The sequence below is a fragment of the Agelaius phoeniceus genome, chromosome 11 (assembly GCF_051311805.1).
Source record: "Agelaius phoeniceus isolate bAgePho1 chromosome 11, bAgePho1.hap1, whole genome shotgun sequence".
Taxonomy (NCBI): domain Eukaryota; kingdom Metazoa; phylum Chordata; class Aves; order Passeriformes; family Icteridae; genus Agelaius; species Agelaius phoeniceus.
In genome coordinates this window covers 1061963-1083903 of record NC_135275.1, presented here as the reverse complement: position 1 = coordinate 1083903, position 21941 = coordinate 1061963, and the positions used below count along the sequence as shown (strand labels likewise).

The window sequence follows — 21941 nt, the reverse complement described above, 5'->3', positions numbered from 1 at the left end:
ATCTCCATGCAAACAGCTTTATTTCCAAGGCACCACCCGAATTCCAGTGTTATCATGTCCCAGCTGCTGCAGTGCATGAGCCAAACCTCTGGATGCCCTGGGGGTTTGGTGCTCCCTACAGAGGGCAGCAGGGCCATGCCTGAGTGCAGCCAGGTGCTCCTAGGGGCTGGAATCATATCCAGCTCTCCATTGTCCATTGCTGGCCCTCAGGTGATGCCATACCTAGCAGCAGAGTGGTGTGTCTGTGGTTTTACTCCTGTTTTTATAGTGTCCATGTTTTTATGGATACTGCCAAGTGCCACAGCCAGTTGGGCCATCTGTAATTGTGCTGGAGGATGCTGGAGCTGACACTGCATGGAAATGCAGAAGCTCTGTTCTGGCAGCTCAGGCATCTTACTCATTGTTTTAACAGGGATTAGTGAATTAAGAGACTTATGGGTGCGGTTGTCCCACTGTCCTGAGCTCATCATGAGCATTTCAATCCAGAAGGTGCCTATCTGCCCTTGGGATGGGAGGGTGAGCCATGGAGCTGTATCCAGGTGCCTCAGCAAAACACCATTTGATCAGAGTTCACTGTTTGAAATCTTGAAGTGCGTTTTAATATGTATTTTTAAACTGATTGGAAAAAAGTGGCACAGGCCCAAACAGAGGGCAGTGACCCTCACAGTGTTGCTGTGCAGGGCCATGAGCATTCTCTAGCCCAAAACTCCACAGAAGAGGGAGACACACAAGTCCATCACTGCCTCAGGCTGATCCCCACTTATTTCATCTCTCGCTAGGGATCAGGACACTTCCTGAGGCATCAGAACATTCATGTTTCCCAAACTCAAAGCACCCAGGAATTTCCCAGGTAAAAGAGACTTTCAAGCGTTAAGAACCTTTTCTATTTGCTGAGAGCTGTCAAGAACAAGAAACTGGAGTAAGATAACAGAGGAATAAATCATTGTTAGATGAGTCCTCTTCTCCCATCCCATCCCATTCCATCCCATCCCATCCCATCCCATCCCATCCCATCCCATCCCATCCCATCCCATCCCATCCCATCCCATCCCATCCCATCCCGTCCCATCCCATGCAGTCCATTCTTTCAGATCTTTCTGGAAATGGTTCAGAGGGCTTCGAGGGACATGGGTGGTTTTGATCACCTCCTACAGCCAATGCTCACTCCTCAACCTCAGTCCTGTGCCTGCACTGGACTGTGTTGTGCTTATCTCCAGAGACTGGAACAAGCATGTTTGTTCCAGGAAAGTGCTGCCCTCCCTCTGCATCACCCCTTCTCCAGCCATATCTTGTTCTTTTCCAAGGGGGTGTTATTACCAACAATCCTTGGTTGGCTCCACAGCTATTCCAGCTATCAGTGCTTGAGACACACACATTACTCGCCCCTTATCTTCTGCGATCCTACACTTCATCCCATCTCTGTCCAATGGGTGGGACCCGCCTGTACTTGGCGGGTCAGTGCGACCGGGCTGGATTCACTTTTACAGGCTTTGGGCGCGATCTAAAGGATCACACAGACTCTCACCGCCGCCGGTACTGCCATCTGCCGTGGGGCTGGATCATTGCGGGGCTGGATCACGGTACTCCTGGGCACCGGCAGCACTGAAAGACGTGCCATGGCCTCATCCTCATCTCGTCTCAGCGCAGAAGCGATGGCTGCACGTCCTATTCCCCGTTCCCATTCCCCATTCCCCATTCCCCCTCCTGGCTGCACCAGGCACTGGGGCTCCGTCCGGCGGTCCCCAGAGCTGCTCACTGAGAGGGAGAACGGCCCCAGCCGCGGGCAGGGCTTCTCCCAGCCCCCTGTAACCCGCCCCCTCACCCCTCCGGCAGCTCTAGCTCGCACCGGGAACAGCCCGGGCGGCAGCGGCGCTCCCCGGCCCGGCCCCGCCCCGCCGGCCGGCCCCGGGCAGGAAGAGGCGGAGCGGTGATGGCGATAGCGGTGGCCATGGCGGTGGCCGTGGCCGTGGCGGTGGCCGTGGCGATGGCGATGGAGATGGCGGTGGCGGTGGCGATGGCCATGGCCATGGCCATGGCGGTGGCGATGGCAGTCGCAGTGGCATGGCCATGGCGGTGGCGGTGGCCGAGGCGATGGCGGTGGCGATGGCGGTGGCGATGGCAAGGCCTTCCTGCCCCGGGGCCGCCCTGCTGCCCTCCCCGCTGCCCGGACACGCCTCGCAGGCGGGAGCCCAGAACAAAAGTGGGCCGGGGCGCTGCGCTAGGAATGCCCCGACCCGAGACCTTCCCCGCTGCCGCTGCCCAGCCCTGCCCTGGCTGGGACATGGGGAAGGCCGGGGGACAGCCCGCACCGCCGGGGACCGGCTGCGGCACACGCCGAGCATCGCTGCTCGTTAACACAGGTTGTGAGGAAAGAGCCCCGATGCTGTCGCTGAAGGCACAGAACGGACAGTGGCCCCACGTCCCACCCAAAGAGTGGATTCTCCCAGTTTTACTCTTTGTGTTGGAGCTGGCTAATGAGATACTGGTCACGCCGGGGCTTTCCTTACCGAGAAGGTGGTCAGACCCTGGATCATGGTCCTGGAGAATGGGGTCAGTGCCCCAAATTGTCAGTGTTCAAGGGGCATTTGGGTCATGTCCTTAAAAATGAGCTTAAATTTTTGGTCAGCCTTGAAGGGATCATGCAGTTCAACTCAATGATCCTTGTGGATCACTTTCAACTGAAATATCCCATATTCTATTCTATTCTATTCTATTCTATTCTATTCTATTCTATTCTATTCTATTCTATTCTATTCTATTCATAAATTTAAGTGTCAAAGATGTTCTTCAGGAGCAAGCCCAGGCAGTAGCCAGTCATTCCATAGGATCACCGATCCTGGAGTCAGTTTAGCTCTCTCTGAGAGGACTGTGTCTGTGCTAAATGTGCCTGTCCTACAGGAAGCTGCTTGGGACAGCAGGCAGGCAGCACTGTGCTCGTCCCGAGGGGTGCAGGATCACAGAACATTGCTGGGCTCTCGCAGTCCACCCGTCCCAGCCCATTCCCAGTGCACCCACACTGGGGACTGGCACTGCCACACGGGACCACGGCCATGCACCTTGGGTTTGCTGATGCTGGTTATTCTATGCCAGCTCCCAGTTTGGGCTTGAAAAGGAAACCTGCTGGGCAATGGGACAAGGGCTGTCCTGCAGCTGCATGAGAACCAGAAGTGGGAATACTGTCAGAGCAGAGAAGTGCTGGCATGGGGCAAGTCACACTGCACGGAACAGGGAGAGCAGGGACACAACTCCTCCGGCTGCTGCAGGGGGATCTGTCTCAGGAAGGAGAGACTGATTGCTGTCCCTTGTGGAAAAGCATAGCTGTGTTTCGGGGCAGGGCAGAGGGAGCTGTGCCCACTGCTCACTCCAGGCTGTAGCTAACACAGCGAGCAGACAGGCACGGTGGGGGAGAAAGCCCCCCAGTTTACACCAAGGTGTAAATCTGCAGCTCCTCGTGTTCTGTCAGTTGGATCTTGTGTAACAGACTCATTGGATCCCAGCTCTGTAGAGGCATTGCCCACCACTCTCTCACTGCCCACCCCCAACAATCTCTGTGAGCATCTGCAGTTCTTTTTCTTTAAACAACTGCCCCATTATTTCTGCCTTATTTGCATCTCTTCACCCATCTGACATTTAAAGGTGACATCTAAAGGAGCTGCACACACCAGCAAGACAGGGCATGACTCCAACCAGGTGTGGTGTCCCCAAGCAGCGAGTGAATCACAGAATCCCAGAATGGTTTGGGTTGGAAGGACCTTAATGCCCATCCAGTGCCACCCCTTCCAAGGGCAGGAACACCTTTCACTGTCCCAGGGTGCTCCAAGCCCTGCCCAACCTGGCCTTGGACACTGCCAGGAATGGGGCAGCCACAACCAAAGGCCATGCTTCCCTTCTCTGCCTTTTAGGAGGACACCACAGATCCTGGCAACTCAACCACTTGACTTGGGCATAGGAAAACTTTTATTTACATGTTAATTAAAAAAATACTTGACAAAAAAGGCATACAGTATTTTATACTAAAAGAATAAAGATTTTTATTAAGCACTGTAAGTTGCATTCAATAGCCTTCAAAGACACCACACCACAATCCATCTACAACCAGCCAAACCCAACAGTAGTTCATTCTTGCACAATCCATGAGTTGGGGCAGAACTCCCTTCAACTTACATTAAGATACCTACTTAGCTCTGGCGGGCAGGGAATGGGGAATTACACCTCATTTCTGATCACTAATGTGTGATGAAGAGCATCAGGAGAATTATATGAAAACGAATATAAAGAAATGATTCTGATTTTGAAGTACATTAAGTTTGGAAACACTAACAAAAACATCAAAATGATACAGGTATATTTGCTTATACTAAATTCTTGATGGGAAAGTTCTCAAGAACAAGCCATTTGTTTCCTGCTACAGAAGGGGGGTACTTTTTTTTTGAAGATCAAAGCGTTTTTTTTTTTGTTTTTCACAGAATTTCATATTTGCTAATATGAAGGCATAAAACAGCAACAGAGAACAATAATGCATACAGCAATGAGTACACCAGGGTAACGTTGATATTCAAAACGGCTAGATAATTTTTTTTTTAAGTTTTAGAATAAATGCAACAGAGGTCAATAATCACAAAATTTTAAGGTTAGAGCAAGATCAGTCAATGACTAAACATAGTTAACATCTTTTATAGGACTATTACTGATTATTAGCTTTTTTTGTTTTGCAAATGGGCACAGTACTTGTAAGAATGGAAGAAAGAGGACAATAACATGCATAATATTAACTACACACTTTAAAAATCATGAACCATGCAGAAGTTTAGCTCAAATAGTAGTACTAATGGTCTACGTCTGATTCAAAACCACATAGTTCATTGATCACGGATGCATGGTATTAGTCACAAAAAGTTTCCTAACACATTGTGTTTGTTTTGAAAGGTCGTTTGCATCTTCTATGATTTCAAGTTTATCTCCGTTTAACTCGCTCGTAACATATGTATGATGTCTATTGAACTCAGCAGAACTGCAGTGTTACTGAGAATTGGTAGTTTCGAGAGTTTGCACATTTTTAACACAAAAGAACCACGGCAACGGTGATGAGATTTCAGAAAGAAAAAACTGTGGTTGTGCCTTTTTCCCCCCATAATCATGAAATCAAAGCCTTAAAGAAAGCTTTATTGTGACACAGTAATGCAAAATCAAATATAATGGCATACATATGGTGCCAAGTACTAAAAATTATAGTTTTAAGCTATATATACTTAAAGACTGCCAAAATTTGTTTTCTTTATATTTCAAAAAACAAAACTACAAGCTTTTGTCATAACCAGTTTAAACTTTATGTATACTTCATTTTAAGTGCGGGAGTCAAATGCTCTTCATTCTTTTTTTTTTTTTTTTGTTTTATTGTAGCATTTTGACTACAACTGGTTAAAACTAAAAAATGTGTTGTTTAAATCTCTGACATCAAAGAGGGATCCGAATTTCCAAAGTCCTCATTTTTCTCTTACGGAAAGGAAAAAATGTACGTAACTGTAGGCTCTCTTTCTTTCCAGATATTCCTAATCCTGACCCTTCCCAACATCCTTCACCCTCTATAAAAAATAAGTTTACTCTTCTTTTTTTAAGACAGTGGCCTCAAGAGCATCATCTTTATGGCAAACACTGTCTGCATTTAGTGCATTTAAGTGAGGATTCGTATTGCACATTTTAGAGTCATTACTCAAGGCACTTTCAGACTGATTGGAAGCCCTGATGTCTCCTGTATTCCCATTCATCTGGGAAGCTGGTTTTTCCTCAGTCACAACTCCATTTTCAGCCAGGGATCCATCTGAAGACACAAGTGAGGATTTAGATTCCTCGGATTTTGACTTAAGTTCTTTGGCTACTTCTTCTGCTGAAGCAGCGTAAGGAGGTTTGCCCTAGTTGTTAAAAAAAGAAGAGAATTACTGAAGATCCAGTGCTAAAAATGTATATAAATGTACAGTCTAATATAAGGACACTACAACAGGCAGCATGCAGGGCACAGGTTCGTGAGTGAACACCAAATATTAGGCATTGCTGAAAGAAGTGGCCCACAAAATACATGGAGAAGATTTTCGGTGTTCCCCAGAGCCTTCTGATGCCCCTGGGGCAATGCTTTAGTTTAAACTTTGCTGTTGCCCTCCTTTCACAACATCAGAGCTACATAAATGTCTGAAACACCAAAACTGAGAATCAATGTTCAGCTGCACTTTGCTCCTTAGTTCATGTGTGCTGTGATTCAGTGGCAGGATTCTGTGTTACTCAAATACAAACACGACTGTTTCCAGCCAGCGTTTGGAGGAGTGCAGAAGCACCATGCACTATTCCCTGCACCAAGCTATATGCTTGCAAGATTAGGAAAGGCTTTCATAAAAAAGCATATAGTAAAATTGTACAAGACTGAGTATAGCCATAAAAACCAGACTGATGCAGCATACAATTAGTTAAGTATTTGTAATTAATCTTAGTGTTCCAGAAACATAATAGCCTTTAAACAAATCAAAATAAGCAGGTTAGGCTGCTAAGAAGCAGCACACTGGTCTGTCACACTGTTCACAAAGTCAAGTGCTAAGACATGGCTTAAGACAGGGATGCCTCAAACAGCAGCAAACAGCTTTGCAGTATAAAAACCTCCACTGTTACCTACTAGAACACCTGCAGTAAGCTGCTAAAGGGTTTTACAGAAGCACTTTGCAGGTGAGTCAGAACTGCTGTTCTCTAGCAGTCTCATTATCCAGATAATCACAATTCTCAGTCCCATTGCACAGGTATGGGTGATCACTGTCATCGTGCCTCTTTACAGACATCCTTAAATTCAGCTTTCAAGACATGCTTTAGTTTCTTTCCAGAACAAGAGTGAAAAGTTTCATCTTGGGACAAACCAGAGCAGTCTGGTGTGCTGGACAAATCCAAAGAGATCATTTTGGTCAGATTCCCAAGTTGAGGGGAGGAAGTGCCTCTGGCTGAGCCTGAGCCTGGTCTTGCACAAGCACTGCCTCAGTGAGGCAGAAGGGCCACTGGCACCTCCCAGCCTCACCTGGCTCTCACAGTCCACTCACTGCATGGGAACTTTCCCAAGTTCTCCCTGCCATGTGCATTTTAAATAATCTTTTTTATCTTCCTATAGAAGAAACATCCTATATGGCCTTGATGACCACAAAATGCAATGAGCTCAGGTCCATAGAGAATGCCACTTATCTTCTCCAGGCACAATTTTACACACAGGTCCTTGTGATCACAAGTATTTACCATCCAAATTACAGATCATTATTAAAAATGCGAATACCCAACCTTGATAGCACTTGTCAAGACACCTGCAGCTATTACCTGAACTATACTCCCATATGTACACCTGTAATAAGCCTGGAGTATTTGGGAGCTCGTTTTCAGGATTTCCTTTACTTCAAAGCTTAAGATACTCAGAAATTAGATGCTCTATGATTAACACAGTAGTTTCTCTTCTACTTAAAATGTAAAGTTTCAGATCCACAGGTACATTTGTAGACATATAGTCTGCGTACACAGCAATTTAACAAGGAAGAGAAGTATTTGAATTTTTACAACAGTAAGTTTTACTGGAAGTTAACAGTTCCTTCATTATCTACTGGAGAACATTCTTTTACTGTCTGACACCTGAAAACACCCCCCTACTCTCAGGTCTCTCTGACAAATGGCATGTCCATATGACGTATTTATTGTGGAAGTTTTTCCAACTATTTACTACTCATTCATCCAAACTGCATAGCAGCCAGAACCATGGAAAAGGAAGAAAAACAGAACTCTGAAAGCAACTGACATCTCATACAGGTCAGCAGTGTGCCTCAGCTATATTTGAAGGATCCTTGGAACAGACAGAAGTCATGATCCATGGACGCTTTGCAGGGTGTCACCAGGAAGGAACCTGCATGCTCAGGGGGAAAGGCTGCTCTGCTACTCCCAAGAAGTTTAGAGTGACCTCTTAGATCTGGAGCATGGCAGCAGCAAAGATCCTTCACTGCTACAAACTTTCCTTCATGAGTCTGGACCACGGTCCCAGAAAAAAAAATGGGGAAGAGTGGGGGCAGGAACAGAACTGCTAATTTGTTTCAGTTTTGTATTTCTCCCATTTTCTAAATTTTCTTCTACTCCCATGGCTGGTTAGAGCTGTGTAGGCACAAGATTCATGTCAAAATACATTCTTCCACATCTGTCTTTAGAAGCAAAGTTTGCTTTAAGTGAGCTGTGACACCAGCCTGTCCTGTCACCGCTGTGCGGCTCACAGCTTCCACGGGTCGCCAGAGAAACACTTGGAGCTGTTAAAGTGCTGCTGGTCTGGAGTCCAGCCCAGCCCAGCCCGTCCCAGAGCGTGCTGCAGTCAGGCACATGGCTTCATTACCTGAATTGCTCCCTGGCTTTTATAACCTCGCCCATAGTACCTTCCACCTCTTCCAAAAGTTCTTATCACCGGAGTGGAGATAACTCCTCTAGGTCGCCTGCAGGGGTGGGGCAAGGGGAGAAAATAAAACACTGATCAGTTTTGTTTACAACTGCTTTACATTTAGTTTTATTATTTCCCTAGCTTTACTGACTAGTGCCTATCATCAACACATTTTCAAAGAGGAAAGATACCTAATTCTGAATTGTAGGGTTCTGCTGCTTGCAATTGTATCAAACCCAACACACCTTTTGGGTCCAGAGCAATAAAATGTTTCTTTCTATATTTCCCTTCAAAAAGAAACAATAAATGATATTTTCAAGCTTTGCAGAAACATTTTCAAAGTGTCAAATTATCCTCATGGCACTTTAAAACCAGAGCTCAAAATACTTTCACCTTACAAAAATAGCAATTTGAACCACACAGAAAGCCATTTCCCCCATTAACAGCTCCCAGTGTAAACACATGAGACAGGTTCTGATAAAAGAAAGTAAGGCAGAATTAAAAAGTTGTGTAGGTACAAAATTATCTAAGAAACTGAGGGAATAAATGAGCTTCACCTTTATCTGGCATGTGGCAATTAGTAAGTTGGGATGCCTTCCAGTGGAGACTCCCAACTTAAGGCACATTAGGCGGTGGTTTTTGGTGTGATTCAGTACAGATTGCATCAGATGAAACCAAACTTTCCCACCTTGGTCTCAAGTTGTGCCAGGGAAGGTGGTTTAGATTAGATATATTTGGAAAAATTTGTTCACAGAAAGGGTTGTCAAGCCCTGGTACAGGCTGCCCAGGGCAGTGCTGGAGTCATAATTTTGGAACTGTTCACAAAACACATGGATGTGGCACTTGGGGATATGGTTTAGGGGTGAGCATGGTGGTGGGTACTGGGTTGACAGCTGGACTTGACGATCTCAGAGGTCTTTTCCAACCGCAGCAATTCCAGGATTCAGCTACAACTGCTTTAACTCCATCAGCTGCAGAAACTGAATTTCCCAATCGTTATGTCACGAACTCCTATGTCAATGTTCTCCTAAAAATTCCTTGTTTTCTCTAGCAGAGATACTGGATTGCTCTAGAAGCCTGGGAGTGCCCTATGTTTGCTCTGGATGTGCTGCCTGATAGTAGGAGGTGCTGATGTCACACCTGACCTCACTGGGGCTGGCTGCGTGCTGCTCAGGTCCCTGAGCTGAATGATGCCCAGGGGAATTGCACTGTGCCCTCCCAGTCTCCTCTCATAAGCTGTGAATTCCCACACTGGGCAGTAAGAGATCAAATTCTGGGGTTTAGAAGCGACAGCAGAGCATGAACAGAGGAGTTGTGGTTTGCATGTGAGTCCCTCTCACTGTGTTCCCTCCTTGCCAACCCCACTGGCTCTCTTTTTACAAGGTCAAACCATGTCCTTCAAGTAGCTGTAAAACTTTTCCCACTCAGAAAATCACACTAAATACACTGATGGATCGAGGCTAATACAAAGCAGCTGGTATAATTTTACACAAGAACATCTGAGCTCAGCATTGCGGAGACATGAGGCAATGGGGTGAACAAGCCTGACTCAATCCCCTCTTCTGAAAGAGATAAAAATGGAATACAAGTGTGCAAAACTGGGCCATGAACCAAGACAACCTGCTGTGCTGTTTCCTAGTTCTGACCTTTGGTAGGAAATAACCTCTGCCAACATGGACCTGTTGTTAAAGCACTGGATCTCAGGGCAAGGTTCTTCCCCCAGAGGGTGCTGGCACTGCCCAGGCTCCCCAGGGCATGGGCACGGCCTCGAGGCTGTCAGAGCTCCAGGAGCCTTTGGATAGCGCTGCCAGGGATGGACAGGGTGGGATTGTTGGGGGGTCTGGGCAGGGCCAGGGTTGGACCCCACGATCCTTATGGCTCCTTTCTAACTCAAAATATTTCTATGGTTCTGTCTTTAGGCAGAACCCTTAACATGATCATGTTTTCCTATTGGTTCTACTTTAGTATCAACTGACCAACAAACAGGTAAGCTGCCTGCAGTCATTTTCCCTCTGGCCTATTCTAGTAACTCTACATGTGACCAATGCCCTGTCAGTGCTGATCTGATGGAGAGAAGAAGATCTGGCATTGACACTTTTCCTGTCTCTTTGGGGTGACAATCTGCACCAAACCATACTGCCTTAAGACAGTACCTCCAACAAAAAGAAACTTCAGGCATTTTATATCAAATTGAAATCTACTACTGAAAAATCATATTTCTCTGTCATAAAGGTACTGGCAGGAGCAGCAATACCCTTTCAGTGATCTGTTCACTTCCCAGACAAGGAGGGTTCTCAGTTCCTGGCTACTGATGTTCTGTGTGAATTCAGGTATTCCCCCCTTCAGGAGATGGAGGAACTGCTGTCCTGTATGGATGTAACTGAGCTCTGAGCCCCAGGCTGCCCACAGACCCTGGCTTTGGCAGGACACCAGCCATTACCTCCCCACACACAGTGCAGATCACTGGGAGAAGCAACCAGCTTCTGTTCATGTATCCTCATGAAAAACAGAACTGATGATCATCCAAGAACCTCACTTCAGTGGTGAAAAAGGTTATTTTGTCCCTTGGTACCCAAGCAAACCTCATTACTCCACACCTTTGCTCACTCCCACTCTCTCCAGATGCTGCTCTGGATCAGTGCAGGGCTCCCAAACCTGCCCCCACACCCACCCAGGCACGTGACAGTTGTCTGAAACACCTAAAACAACACTCAATGCTTCTGTTTTGGCAGCTGGATCTCATTCTTGACAACTGGGCAGTCCTAGCTAAATGAGGTCCCCTTAAAAGATCAGTTCTGCAGCCACTGAACCTGCTCACATTTGTTCCCACAGCTCCTGCCTCTCCCCGGCCCCACAGCAGCTCCAAATTCTCCCAGGGCTTCAGATTAACCCAGCTCTTCACTCAGCCCAACACGACATGCATTCCAACAGCTCTGGCTGACTCCAGCATGAAGCTTCATAGTGCACACTGGAGTAAATTAACAGAGAGATGAAATTCATGCAGTCTTTCACACTGCTGCTCCCTAGCTCAAGGTGGCAATAAATCCATCAGCTTTACTGCACTCCTAATACAGACAGACAAAATACACAGTACTTTAGGATTGTCTCCTGTAATAGACACAACCTTAATGAAAGATAAAGAGAGTTCTAAGGCACAGAACCAGCAAGCTTATGGAAAAAATACCATCTTAAAAGTAACAAACTAGATATTTTTGTAATAAAGTACTTGCTTTTCAGACATGTTGTGCACCCATAACTTCAGCTGTAGTGAAATGAAGTGGAAGAGCTGAAGAAATTAATATTCTTTTAAGCACACTTCCATCATGACTGTAACAGAGAACTATAAAACTCAGAAATGTCCTTCAAGTGTTTTCTGCTTCACAGGATTACATAATGTAGTTATTAAAACTGTTATCATGCTTCTTGATAAATGTCCTTCCACAAAAAAGAAAGGTGTTTAATGTAATGCATCTACTGGTTTCATGGAAAAGTCCCAAAGTAATTTCCTCACTCAAAAGCAACCTCTGTGTTTGTGTGTGTATATATATATATATTTCAGATTAGTATGAATTTTATTTGCACATAAAAATGCTTATACCTATACAAATAACTGGTGAAAAGCATCTTAAAATGAATGCCAATGTTTTCCTTGAATATTCAGTGGGTATAATTCACCCTATGTGTCCTGAAGTGTGTCATATGGAATCTCTACTGCTTCCAACTTCTGTTTTCCTTGCTTCCCCAGTCATTCAATCCCACGTGAGCAGCACATTCCCAGGCTGGCACTTACCCTCTGGCTGGTCCTCCCACGGACACCACCTGCAGAGGAAATGGCCCTCTACCCCCTCGTCCACGTCTGCTTCCAGCCCAATGGCCGACTACAGTGCCGGCAATTTCAAGTTTCCCTCCCTGAGAAGGAATAGGTTGGACTCCTGCACATAAAAGCAAAACCAAACTTTGATCTTCATAATCATCACAGTAAAGTTCCAAAGAATGGAAAGCTGGTTTGCCCAGATTTCACCACCCCATTTCCTCTAGGGATACTGTGAGGTTACTGCTCATTTTGCAGTATTCCAGAAGTGTTAGAACTCCAAGAGCCTGTTTCCCCCACCCCTTTTTAAAAATAGATGTGAATTCTGAAAAGAAAAATTATCTGACATGAATGCTTCAGTTTCAGTAATTGAAAATATACTTGAGATAGGCCTCAAGAAACCAGGGGAGTTTTACAAGCTGGCTGAAGACTGCTTTTTTTCCTGCATTCTTGAAGAAGAAGGAATTCTTGCAGGTTCAAGGCACTTTTTAGCCAACAGCAAGTATCAGCATAGATCACACAGATTATATTGGCAATAAAGAACTTACTAGGCTGGATAAGCTGTACTAAGACTAAGTTGCTATAAAAATGTAGCATTCAAACAGATCTGGTTTAAAAGGTGTGTTTATCATTTCCCCTCAAAGAAGGCAGCTAAAGTTACAGTTGTCTAAGATGCAACTACAGCTTCTGTTCAAGTTGCTCATGTCTTTATACTAAATCAGCTCTGGGGCATAACATGTATTTCAAGAAATCCAGGTATGTGAACTGAGCAAGATGTTACTGGTAAGACCATCAGCACCAAAAGGGTTACAAACCACAGCATTTATGCAGCCATTAGTCTCCAAATGCTATAAGCTGGGAACTACACTACCGCTTACATCCAGAAGGTTCCTACTTCCCTGTGCAAGTCCTTCAGCTCCAAATGCAGATGGTTTGCAGGGCCAGAGTTATCCACACAGGAAGCACTAGAGGTATGTTTGCTCTTAAAATAGAAGCTCAGAGGCCACAAACAACAGCTAAATATGTGGGAAAAATTTACCCTCAACAATCTTCCATCATCTCACAGACAGGAAGTAAGCAATAGGCACACAGGTAGGGAAGTAAATCCCAATCCTGTGTCCACACCAGCACTGATGCCAGCAAAGAAGGGCTCAGCAGTAATACCAAAGACAGTAATTTCTATGCTAGGTCTTTGCAAAAAGCTCAACTGTCCCCAGATTTTGGAAAATCCCTGTTAATACAGAGGCCAGTGGGTTACGGATGCCCTCTTCGCCAGCGGGAGCACAGGAGACAGGCTGCCTGCTGGGTTTTGGGCTCTCCTGTGTTTGGAAGAGGTTTCTGGCATGAGGAGGCTGGCGCTGGGGGCTTGCGGCAGGGATGGGAGCAGAGCGGACAGCAGCCGGGCAGGCTCTAGAGAGGGAAGCTGAGACAGTTAAGGAGACAGGGAGTCAGTAGGAAAGCCTCAGACCAACCCGTACAGTGGAGGAAGCTGTTGCCAGAAGCTCTAAGAAAAGGGGTTTGGGTATAATTACCGCCCTGAAACTTGCTAGTCCTGTTGCTGTCATTGCCAGAGAAGGCTCCGGAGTGTCCTGCCGCTGCCGCCACCCGGAAGGCCCGGTAAGTGCCTGTGGCTACTGTTTCCCCATAAGGGCCTCCAAAGCCATAGACTCCTGTTAGACCCAGGGTAAAGAAAGACAGGGGAAAAGCTGTGAGGGGGCCAGGCAACTGGGAAAGCCCCAGCAGAGAGGTTGCTGCCTCCTTCCACCCTTCCAGAGCCAGGCGGGAGGACTGCGCTCCCGCGGGCCGGGCTCCTGTAGGCGATACTGCATCACTGCCGAGGGAGCCCTGGCCAAAGGTATCCTGCTGTCTCAGCCAGCAGGGAGCCCTGAGCCAAAGGGCAGGCCCTGGGGCTTGGAATGGGATCCCAACCTCTATGGCATTGTAAAGGCCTGTGACAATTTTTTGGCAGTGAGCATTGGTAGCTACAGTCATGGCACCCCTGAAATGCCTGTGGCCAGTATCTGTACACCTCTGGGCCTTGGTACAGAGCGATTTTGGGGTAGTGAGCAATTCTAGGAACAGCCTGCAATGTTTATGTCAGTATTTACACTTGAGGGTGCCAATAGTTATATGACTGCAGCAAAACACAGAGGAGTGGGGAGGGGGAAAGGTTGTCTTTAGCCCTGACAGTTAAATTGTGTCTGATAATTTATAAATGTTTTGAACCAATTTACTGTGCAAATCAAAGTTTTTTCATACCACCCAGTGTCAATCTATTCCTCTTTTTTCTACTTCTATAGTAACAGTAAAAATATTTTGATCTGGCACAGTTACTAAAATCCTGATGAAAATATGTAGCAATACAGCACATTCCATATCACTGGGCTAATAAAAGCAACCCCAAAATACAGTGGCAGGCACATGCCAACACAAGCCGACCACTTGCTTTTCTGTATTTTCCCTATGAAATTGACCAGAGTTGGTAGTTTTGGGAATGTGCAAGGTAAGGTAATGTGTGGCACCGCTGTCCCATCACTTACCAGCAAAGCCTCTCCCCCTGCCCTGAGGTGGTGGGACTGGCCCAAAGTGTCGAGGATACATAGAAGCTGGATAGAAAGGCATGGCAGGTGGAGGTGGGAAAGGGAGAGGATGGTTCTGCCTGGAGAAATTTAATCCTTCTAGGATGCTCTGACGCATCTTTTCAACCTTGGCTGCCTGCTCAGCCTAGGAATAAAGAGAAGGTCACAGAGGGACATTAAAATTCTCATTTCAATTGTATAAAGCTACATTTACACAACAAATTCAAAGGAAAACCCAAAATAATACAGAAGTAGAGAGAGAATCATCATCCTACACCTGGACTGCAACCCAGAGTCTGTGCATACAGGCTGAAACATGCCTGGAGGGTTATAACCCTGAGAAGGGACCACAGCCACCATCAATAGCAAACTTGGGATCACCTTCCCTCAATTCACAAAAAAAGAAGGGATATAATTTCATATCTTTCAAAAAGTTTGGGTTATTCAGTAAACTGTTTTATCAGTTTCCTGGTTTTACAGGTGGATAGTAACTTCGCATGATTTGGATAAAACAAAAAAGGCCTTTGTTCATATTTTAAGATGATTGTAAGAAACGTGAAAAGATTTTGAGCTGAGGACCCCAGGAATGACTTTACAATCTGTTAAGTCAGTTACAAAACACCTTTCTTTCACAAACCCAGTGCAGTTTAATCTTTTCGACAGTCTGACCCAAAAAGGTGGGACTTGAACAAATGAGCAGAGTTTCCAACTTGGCCATTCATCATATCAGTGTTTGCATTTTCAGAGAGAAAAAAAAATCAAATTCAACTTGATGCCTCTTCTTCCAAATCTACCCAAATGCCACCCTACTCATCAAGAAATAAGGAATTAAACAGAGAAACCCACCCATTAGCCATTCCCCTCATATTTGCCTTTTAAAGCAGAGGTGACACGTGTGGTAAATGACAAGCCAGGCCATGGAACCCTTGTGGACACATGGGACACTCCATCACCCTGCCAACTACACACCTGACCATCACAGAGGTCGATGAGCGGAACTTTCTCCCGGCTTGCTTTGATGAGCTTGGTCTGGAATAATTTCCCATCAAAATACATCCAGGGACAGCAATGCTCCCATGGAATCGGCTGTCCGCAGGCGTCGTTGGCAAAAAGAGCCATGTCCACACCACTCATAAAGAGAGCAGACAGTTGGATTCCACGGGGATCCAGATTCTCAATCTGTTTAAAACCAGAGTAAATACAGTAAGATCGCAGTGAGATATAATTCAAAGTTATTCCAATAGTTACATTCTTTTCAAAACTCTTGCAAACAGAGGGATTTTAAAAGGTCATCCAGACTTTCAGAGGTTTGAGCAGAAGAATGCACCAGAACCTCACACTTGGGCATGCAGAGCTGCCATCTTCAGAAAAGCTGTGGTCCCATCCACCTGCTCTGGAGACCAGAGATAAACACAAACCCCTATTTTCTCAACACAAAGTGCAGGAAACTATTTCTAAAGACATTTACAGGAAATTAACACTAGAAAACTTCATTCAAAATTTTATTCCAAATAATTAAATACTTCTTAGATGTGTGGCAGAACATTTCAGGAATGAGCTCAATGCAAAATTCCATTTTTCTTCCCATGTAACACATTTCTTTCTCAATTCCTTTATAATGGATTTTCTATTAGTTTGATTCAAGATTTTGCTTTAAGAACACTTTAAGATATCTTAATAACAAAGTAGTGTGTATGCACACAGCAGCTTTATTTAGGATGTAGAATAGGGACACTAAGGTAGAACTAAACAGTGAATAATAGGTAGTGGTCAAAGCAAAAAGGATTTGCTTGCCGCAAGTGTATTTTTAGCTCCAGCATAAGAAAATATCACTATTGGTGTTCTCTGAAATACTTCTCAAAATATCAGCCCTTGCTTGGGAACATTTTCAAGACCTTGGTATTAAATTTTAAAATTAAACTCCATTACCACCTTCCTTATGCATAAGCAACCTTTAAGAGCCCAAAGACTCTCCTGCTCATTTTGCAGATACATGGCTGGGTTCAACCAAATTCAACTGCTCTTTATGTCTGACTTCACAAACTGCTTCCTGTGAAGACAGTAACAACCCTGAGGGAATTACTGTATCTTCCAGCTAACCAACATATCTTATGGAAGTAATCCACATTACTTTATGTATGATTGAAAAATTAAAAAAAAATACTACTAAACCAAAACATTATCTGCTATTAGTGGCCTTTTGGTTTGTGTTGGAATGGCAAGAATATTTTCTCTGGGAGTTCCTTTCTTAGGTCTCTAAAAACAGTGATTTTCACAGAGGAGTTTGAGACTTTGATGACTCTACAATAGATACCTTTGCCAAAACCTATACCCCTAGATGTCATTTAGGCTGTGGGCTAAACATCCCTGGAAGTGTTCCAGGCCAGGTCAGATGGGGCTTGGAGCAACTTGGGATAGTGGAAGGTGTCCCTGACCATGTCAGGGAGTGGAATGAGATGGGCCTTATTTAAAGTCTCTCCCAACCCAACCCAGACTGTGATTTTGATTTATTGTGTTGTTTGGAAAACGGACATTGCAGACCATTACAGCCATCTCTGCAACACTTCAGGCCACTATGACTAATATTTTGCAAAGTACAGGCTTTTAGTGAGGCAAATACAGATCAGCCACTACAGTTAATTCCTGTATCAGCTGGAAACAAATCTCTTAAATTATCGAAGTCCTAGTTAAGAATTACCTTGAGTTCCTGAAGCTGGTCAGGTTCATAGAGCTTTGGAGACAATGCTTGGGCAAGGAAAGCATCGAGTTCCTGGCGGCGCAGAATGCGCACCCCCGGCCACTGTACCATATACCTGTGAGGGAAGCACGGCCTCGTCAGTGCCTTCGGAACGGCTAGGGCAGAAACCACCAGGGTACATGGGGACATGGGACAGGAGAGAAACATGCTGTGCCAGTGAAAAGAGGAGCTTTAAGATACCACTTTTTTTGCATACCAAGTAGCCTATAAGGAGAAAAGTGTTTTAGTGCTCAAAAGGCAAGATGAAGTTCAATAGAACCAAAGACAAATTTACATTTATCATTCTCGAAAATGGCTTAAATTTTACCATGTTTAAGATGCTTACCTTGGATTCTGAAAGAATGATAAGGTAATTGTCTTAAATAATTACTCCAAATGTAAGCATCTCCCAATTCCTCTGTCAATTTTCAATGTGAAAATTAAATAGTTCAGGATTTTGGAACTTAGGACTTTTTCTTTGGAAATCTGGAAGCTTTTGTTGTGCAACTTTACCCACAGAACCCTCTGAGGCCCCAAAAGTTGTTTATTTTTACTGAGCTGAAGTCTTGAATACACTAAGGTAAAACTAATTCAAATGATAAAACCTCTTTGCAACACAAGACCTTTTTTATCTTCCCCTCAATCCTTTAGAGACTGAAAAAGAACTACACACATGCTTTTCTACAATCAAACCCCCTCTCCCAGTGAGGCTGCAAATATGAATTAGCACTTTCTAGAGATCCCAGAGTAAAACCTTTCCTCAGTTCTGATGCCCCTGGAGGTGACACTAACCTCAGCACACAGCAGAGCACCATAAGATGAGTGGGCACATTAGTTGGGTTGAGCATTGCTGGTGTGTCTGATCGCATACAGGCCAGGAATGCCCTCATACGTCGGTTCTTGTCTTCCACAGCTTTGCCCAGCCACAGCTTCTTCAGGTTTGGGCAGGTCCACTCCCTGAAGGCGAGGGCTTCCACCAGCTCAGGGGTCTGAGGAGATTTGCCTTTGTAAGCAGCCCATTCCTTAATTATCACCGGTGAAACTGCAGAATGGCAACAGCAGAAAGAAATCAGCCTGACTTAGTATTTCATATTCCAGCATTTATTTCAAATTTCACATGCAAGAGATTTTGATTGAAAAAGTATCACTTTGACACTGCAGCAGTGTGCTGGATTACACTGCCAAACGGGTAATTTAAACCCTGCATGAAATGCTTTTAATTGTGATCACTTACAAATTAGTATATACAGACATGCATACACTAGGAATGGCATGCTAATATCTTCAAATGAATATACAACATAGAGGGAATACACACATTTTTCTAAAACAAACAGCACAATTTCCCCTGGAAGTGTTCAATGCCAGGGTGGACAGGGCTTGAAGAAACCTGGTCTACTGGAATGTGTTCCTGCCCAGAGCAGGATTGGAAATGGATGGTGCTTAAGGTCCCTTCCAATCTAAACCATTCTGTGATTTTAACTTAAAAGTGCAATTTTCTCCTTAAATATCTTTGTCATATCTGTGTGTGATCATACTGTCACATTTGACAATACTTGTGTATGATCAGAAACCTATTCCAGAGGTGGTCTTTTAAGAACAATATGATCCTAGTGATTTTAATTGAATCATATTTAAACCTGGTATTATTATACTTGTCTGCAGCTGTTCAGCTACCGCAATGGAACGAGATCTCAAATATAGGCAAGTGTGGAGTTCTCCCTAAACGTTTTACAAAACATTACTTTATATTAAGCCTTCCCATTTATTGCACTGCTTTCTATGAAGAGGTTAGTGGTTTTGTGCCTAATCTCCCTTTCATCTGCATCAGCACGAAGACACTCACTCTACATTGCTACTAAATCATCTCTATTCTTCTATTTGAAGACAACCAGAATAGAACACAAGTTCAAGTCAAGGCTGAGACACTATACCTTTGGCCTTGAAGCAACCCGAGCCTGACACAGTTCACAGTGTGCCTGCACCCCTCCAACTCTGAGCCAGTTATGCAGTGTGGAAAGGTTCAAGGAACTTGTTAGTAGTGCAGGTTCAGGTTACAGCCCAGGGGGAATCCCTGAGGGAGCCTAGACCTGCTCATTCTGCTGGAAATCCACTGGATACAGCCTGGGGAACACATCCCACTGGCGCCAGCACAGGCCTGATGGCTACAAAGCAATGGGGCAGCAACCTAATGTATGATTCTACAGCCAAGGGCAGGCAAACCACAGCAGAGGTGATGGTCAGGATTACAGAGCAAAGCTCCAGAACACCCCAAAAAGCTCTCCTGATTTTTGTGAATAAACCCAGCCTAGCATTACAGTTACTCTTTACAGAGCTCAGGGCAGTTTTACAAGATCACGCACAGCAATGCAAATAAACACTGATATATTTAGTTGGTCACCTCACTATAAAATCATGTTCTATTTTGGTTGCTTCCAGGTTTTATACACCACCACACTCTAAAGATGGGCTCTAACAGCCAGCAGAGCTATCCTGCCCTAGTGCATGGCTCATCCCCCTGGTTTCTCTGCTTGCTTAGGCCCAGAACAGCAAACACAAATAAAAGTATGTCTTTTTTGTCTGCTTTCAAACTGTTCTGTAATTGCTTTAGATATGAGAAGCAAAGCTGTACACACCACCAGTGTTTTCCCAGTGTTTCTTTCACTTACACTGAACACACTTCTTAAGCTTATAAGAACGGAATGTTTTATGTCTATGTTTTCTACCTTATGTTTCAACATTCAAATACAGTTCAAAGCTTTTAATCTGTGGATGAAAACTTCCATGGCCCTGTGACATGAAGGTCACAGGAAGAATACCTCAGCCTTTTATTCAGCCACATGCTACAAAGGTTACACTAGAGATGCACACTGCCTTCTGTGTTGTGTTAAATAATATACAAGATCGCTAGAATGGCTAGAGTGGGAACAGACCTTAAAGCCCACCTTGTTCCATCCCCCACTGTGGCAGGATGACCTGTGCTGGGGCCTCACCACTCTCACAAGGAAGAATTTCTTCCCGATATTCCATAATTGCCCTCAGGAAGCAATTCCCCTTGTCCTGCCACTCCAGGCCCTTGTCCAAAGTCCACCGGCAGCTCTCTTGGAGTTCCTTTAAGTACTGGAAAGGGCTCCAATTCTCCTTGAAGCCTTGTCTTCTCCAGGCTAAAGAGTCCTCCCAGAGTGTCTCCACAGCATAAGTGTTCCAGCCCTCAGAACACCTTCATAGCCTTCTCTGGACTTACTCCTGCAGATCCATGCCCTGTGCTGAGGACCCAGAGCTGGGTGCAGGTAACCATGCTTCTTGTGGAAAGGTTTAACACGAAGGTCAATCTAGTGGGCTGGAATAGAGTTTCCTCTCTGAGTGATGGGGATGAGAAATTGCAGCCTCAATCCACTAACAAGCAACTCTAGCACTGTCCACCAAAAATTAGCATTTAACCTAGCAGATGGATCCAGTACTTGTCCATATCCACTAATTTTTCCAGGGCATTTCTTAAACTTTTGAAAAATCTCCACTGAGACTGTTGCCCAACTCCCTTCATCCTCAGCTGACAGAATCACGTATGGAGACTTCCACTGAGAAATTAGCAGTGCCTACCCTGAAAACTACATAGACTACTACTAGGATCAGCACATTCAGCCCCATTACCATGGTGTATATTACACTGTTTTCATACCAAACCTCATCCTACTGCTCATCAGCACGTTTGAATGCTCACTGAGGCCTAAGGCACCACACAATCTATGGACCTCTGCTTTCAACAGTGACCTCATGACATGCTGAGGCTAATCCAAGCAAAGAGGGTCAGCATCAATCTGCACAACAGTAACCTGCTTAATGAACACCTGAGTGCCATTACAGACTCTGAAGGCACCAGCCATAGCTGAGCTCTGGTTGCCAAGCACAGCTCCAGGTTCTGGTCTTATTCATTTACTGTGATTTTTAACCTTACAATCCTTCCTGACAGCACAGCTTGAGCTCAGCACACTTGATTTTGCATGAGGGCTACTGCCCAAGAGACACGGCTTTCCTCTTGGCAGGGCCGGTGCCGGCTGAGTACATCCGTGATGGGAACAGCAGGTCACCTGGGGCTGGGCTTAAAGGAACAAACCTTGGGATCCAACCAGGAGCTCTGCCAGCTTGTGCAAGCGTGCCTTTTGCCACTGAGCAGAAAGAGCAGATGGTTTCACTACACACATGTATTTATCGGGACACTGAAATAACCTGGTTCAGGGCTTGACAAGCAGAGCAAGGGAGACCCTTGGTTTCCACCCCCTGTGAGGGAAGGGCAGCACGGTCAGCACGTGCCCTTGGCAGCCAAACACAATTAGGCACTGTGACCCAGCATCTCCTGTCCTCTGAGAGCAGAGATGAGGCCATGTA

At 45.1% G+C, this 21941-nt stretch overlaps 2 protein-coding genes across 3 annotated transcripts in view; both read right to left on the bottom strand.

The window, feature by feature from the left end:
• The window catches only part of PHF2 (PHD finger protein 2), a 57115-nt gene extending 55454 nt beyond the window's left edge, over positions 1-1661 (bottom strand). Inside the window, exon 1 of the mRNA XM_077184469.1 lies at positions 1526-1661. Within this exon, the coding sequence (XP_077040584.1) occupies positions 1526-1563 (38 nt within the window). The 5' untranslated portion in view covers positions 1564-1661. The remainder of the gene's footprint in view (positions 1-1525) is intronic.
• A 2345-nt stretch (positions 1662-4006) lies between these two features.
• Positions 4007-21941, bottom strand: part of FAM120A (family with sequence similarity 120 member A) — a 48533-nt gene continuing 30598 nt past the window's right edge. Inside the window, exons 11-18 of one of the 2 annotated variants that reach the window (XM_054640384.2) lie at positions 18348-18597; positions 17517-17631; positions 15788-15997; positions 14780-14963; positions 13772-13909; positions 12219-12360; positions 8387-8483; positions 4007-5909 (exon numbers count right to left, since the gene is read on the bottom strand). In XM_054640384.2, coding sequence (XP_054496359.1) covers positions 5598-5909; positions 8387-8483; positions 12219-12360; positions 13772-13909; positions 14780-14963; positions 15788-15997; positions 17517-17631; positions 18348-18597 — 1448 coding nt within the window. In that variant the 3' untranslated portion in view covers positions 4007-5597. The remainder of the gene's footprint in view (positions 5910-8386; positions 8484-12218; positions 12361-13771; positions 13910-14779; positions 14964-15787; positions 15998-17516; positions 17632-18347; positions 18598-21941) is intronic. The other variant, XM_054640385.2, reaches the window with a different exon arrangement.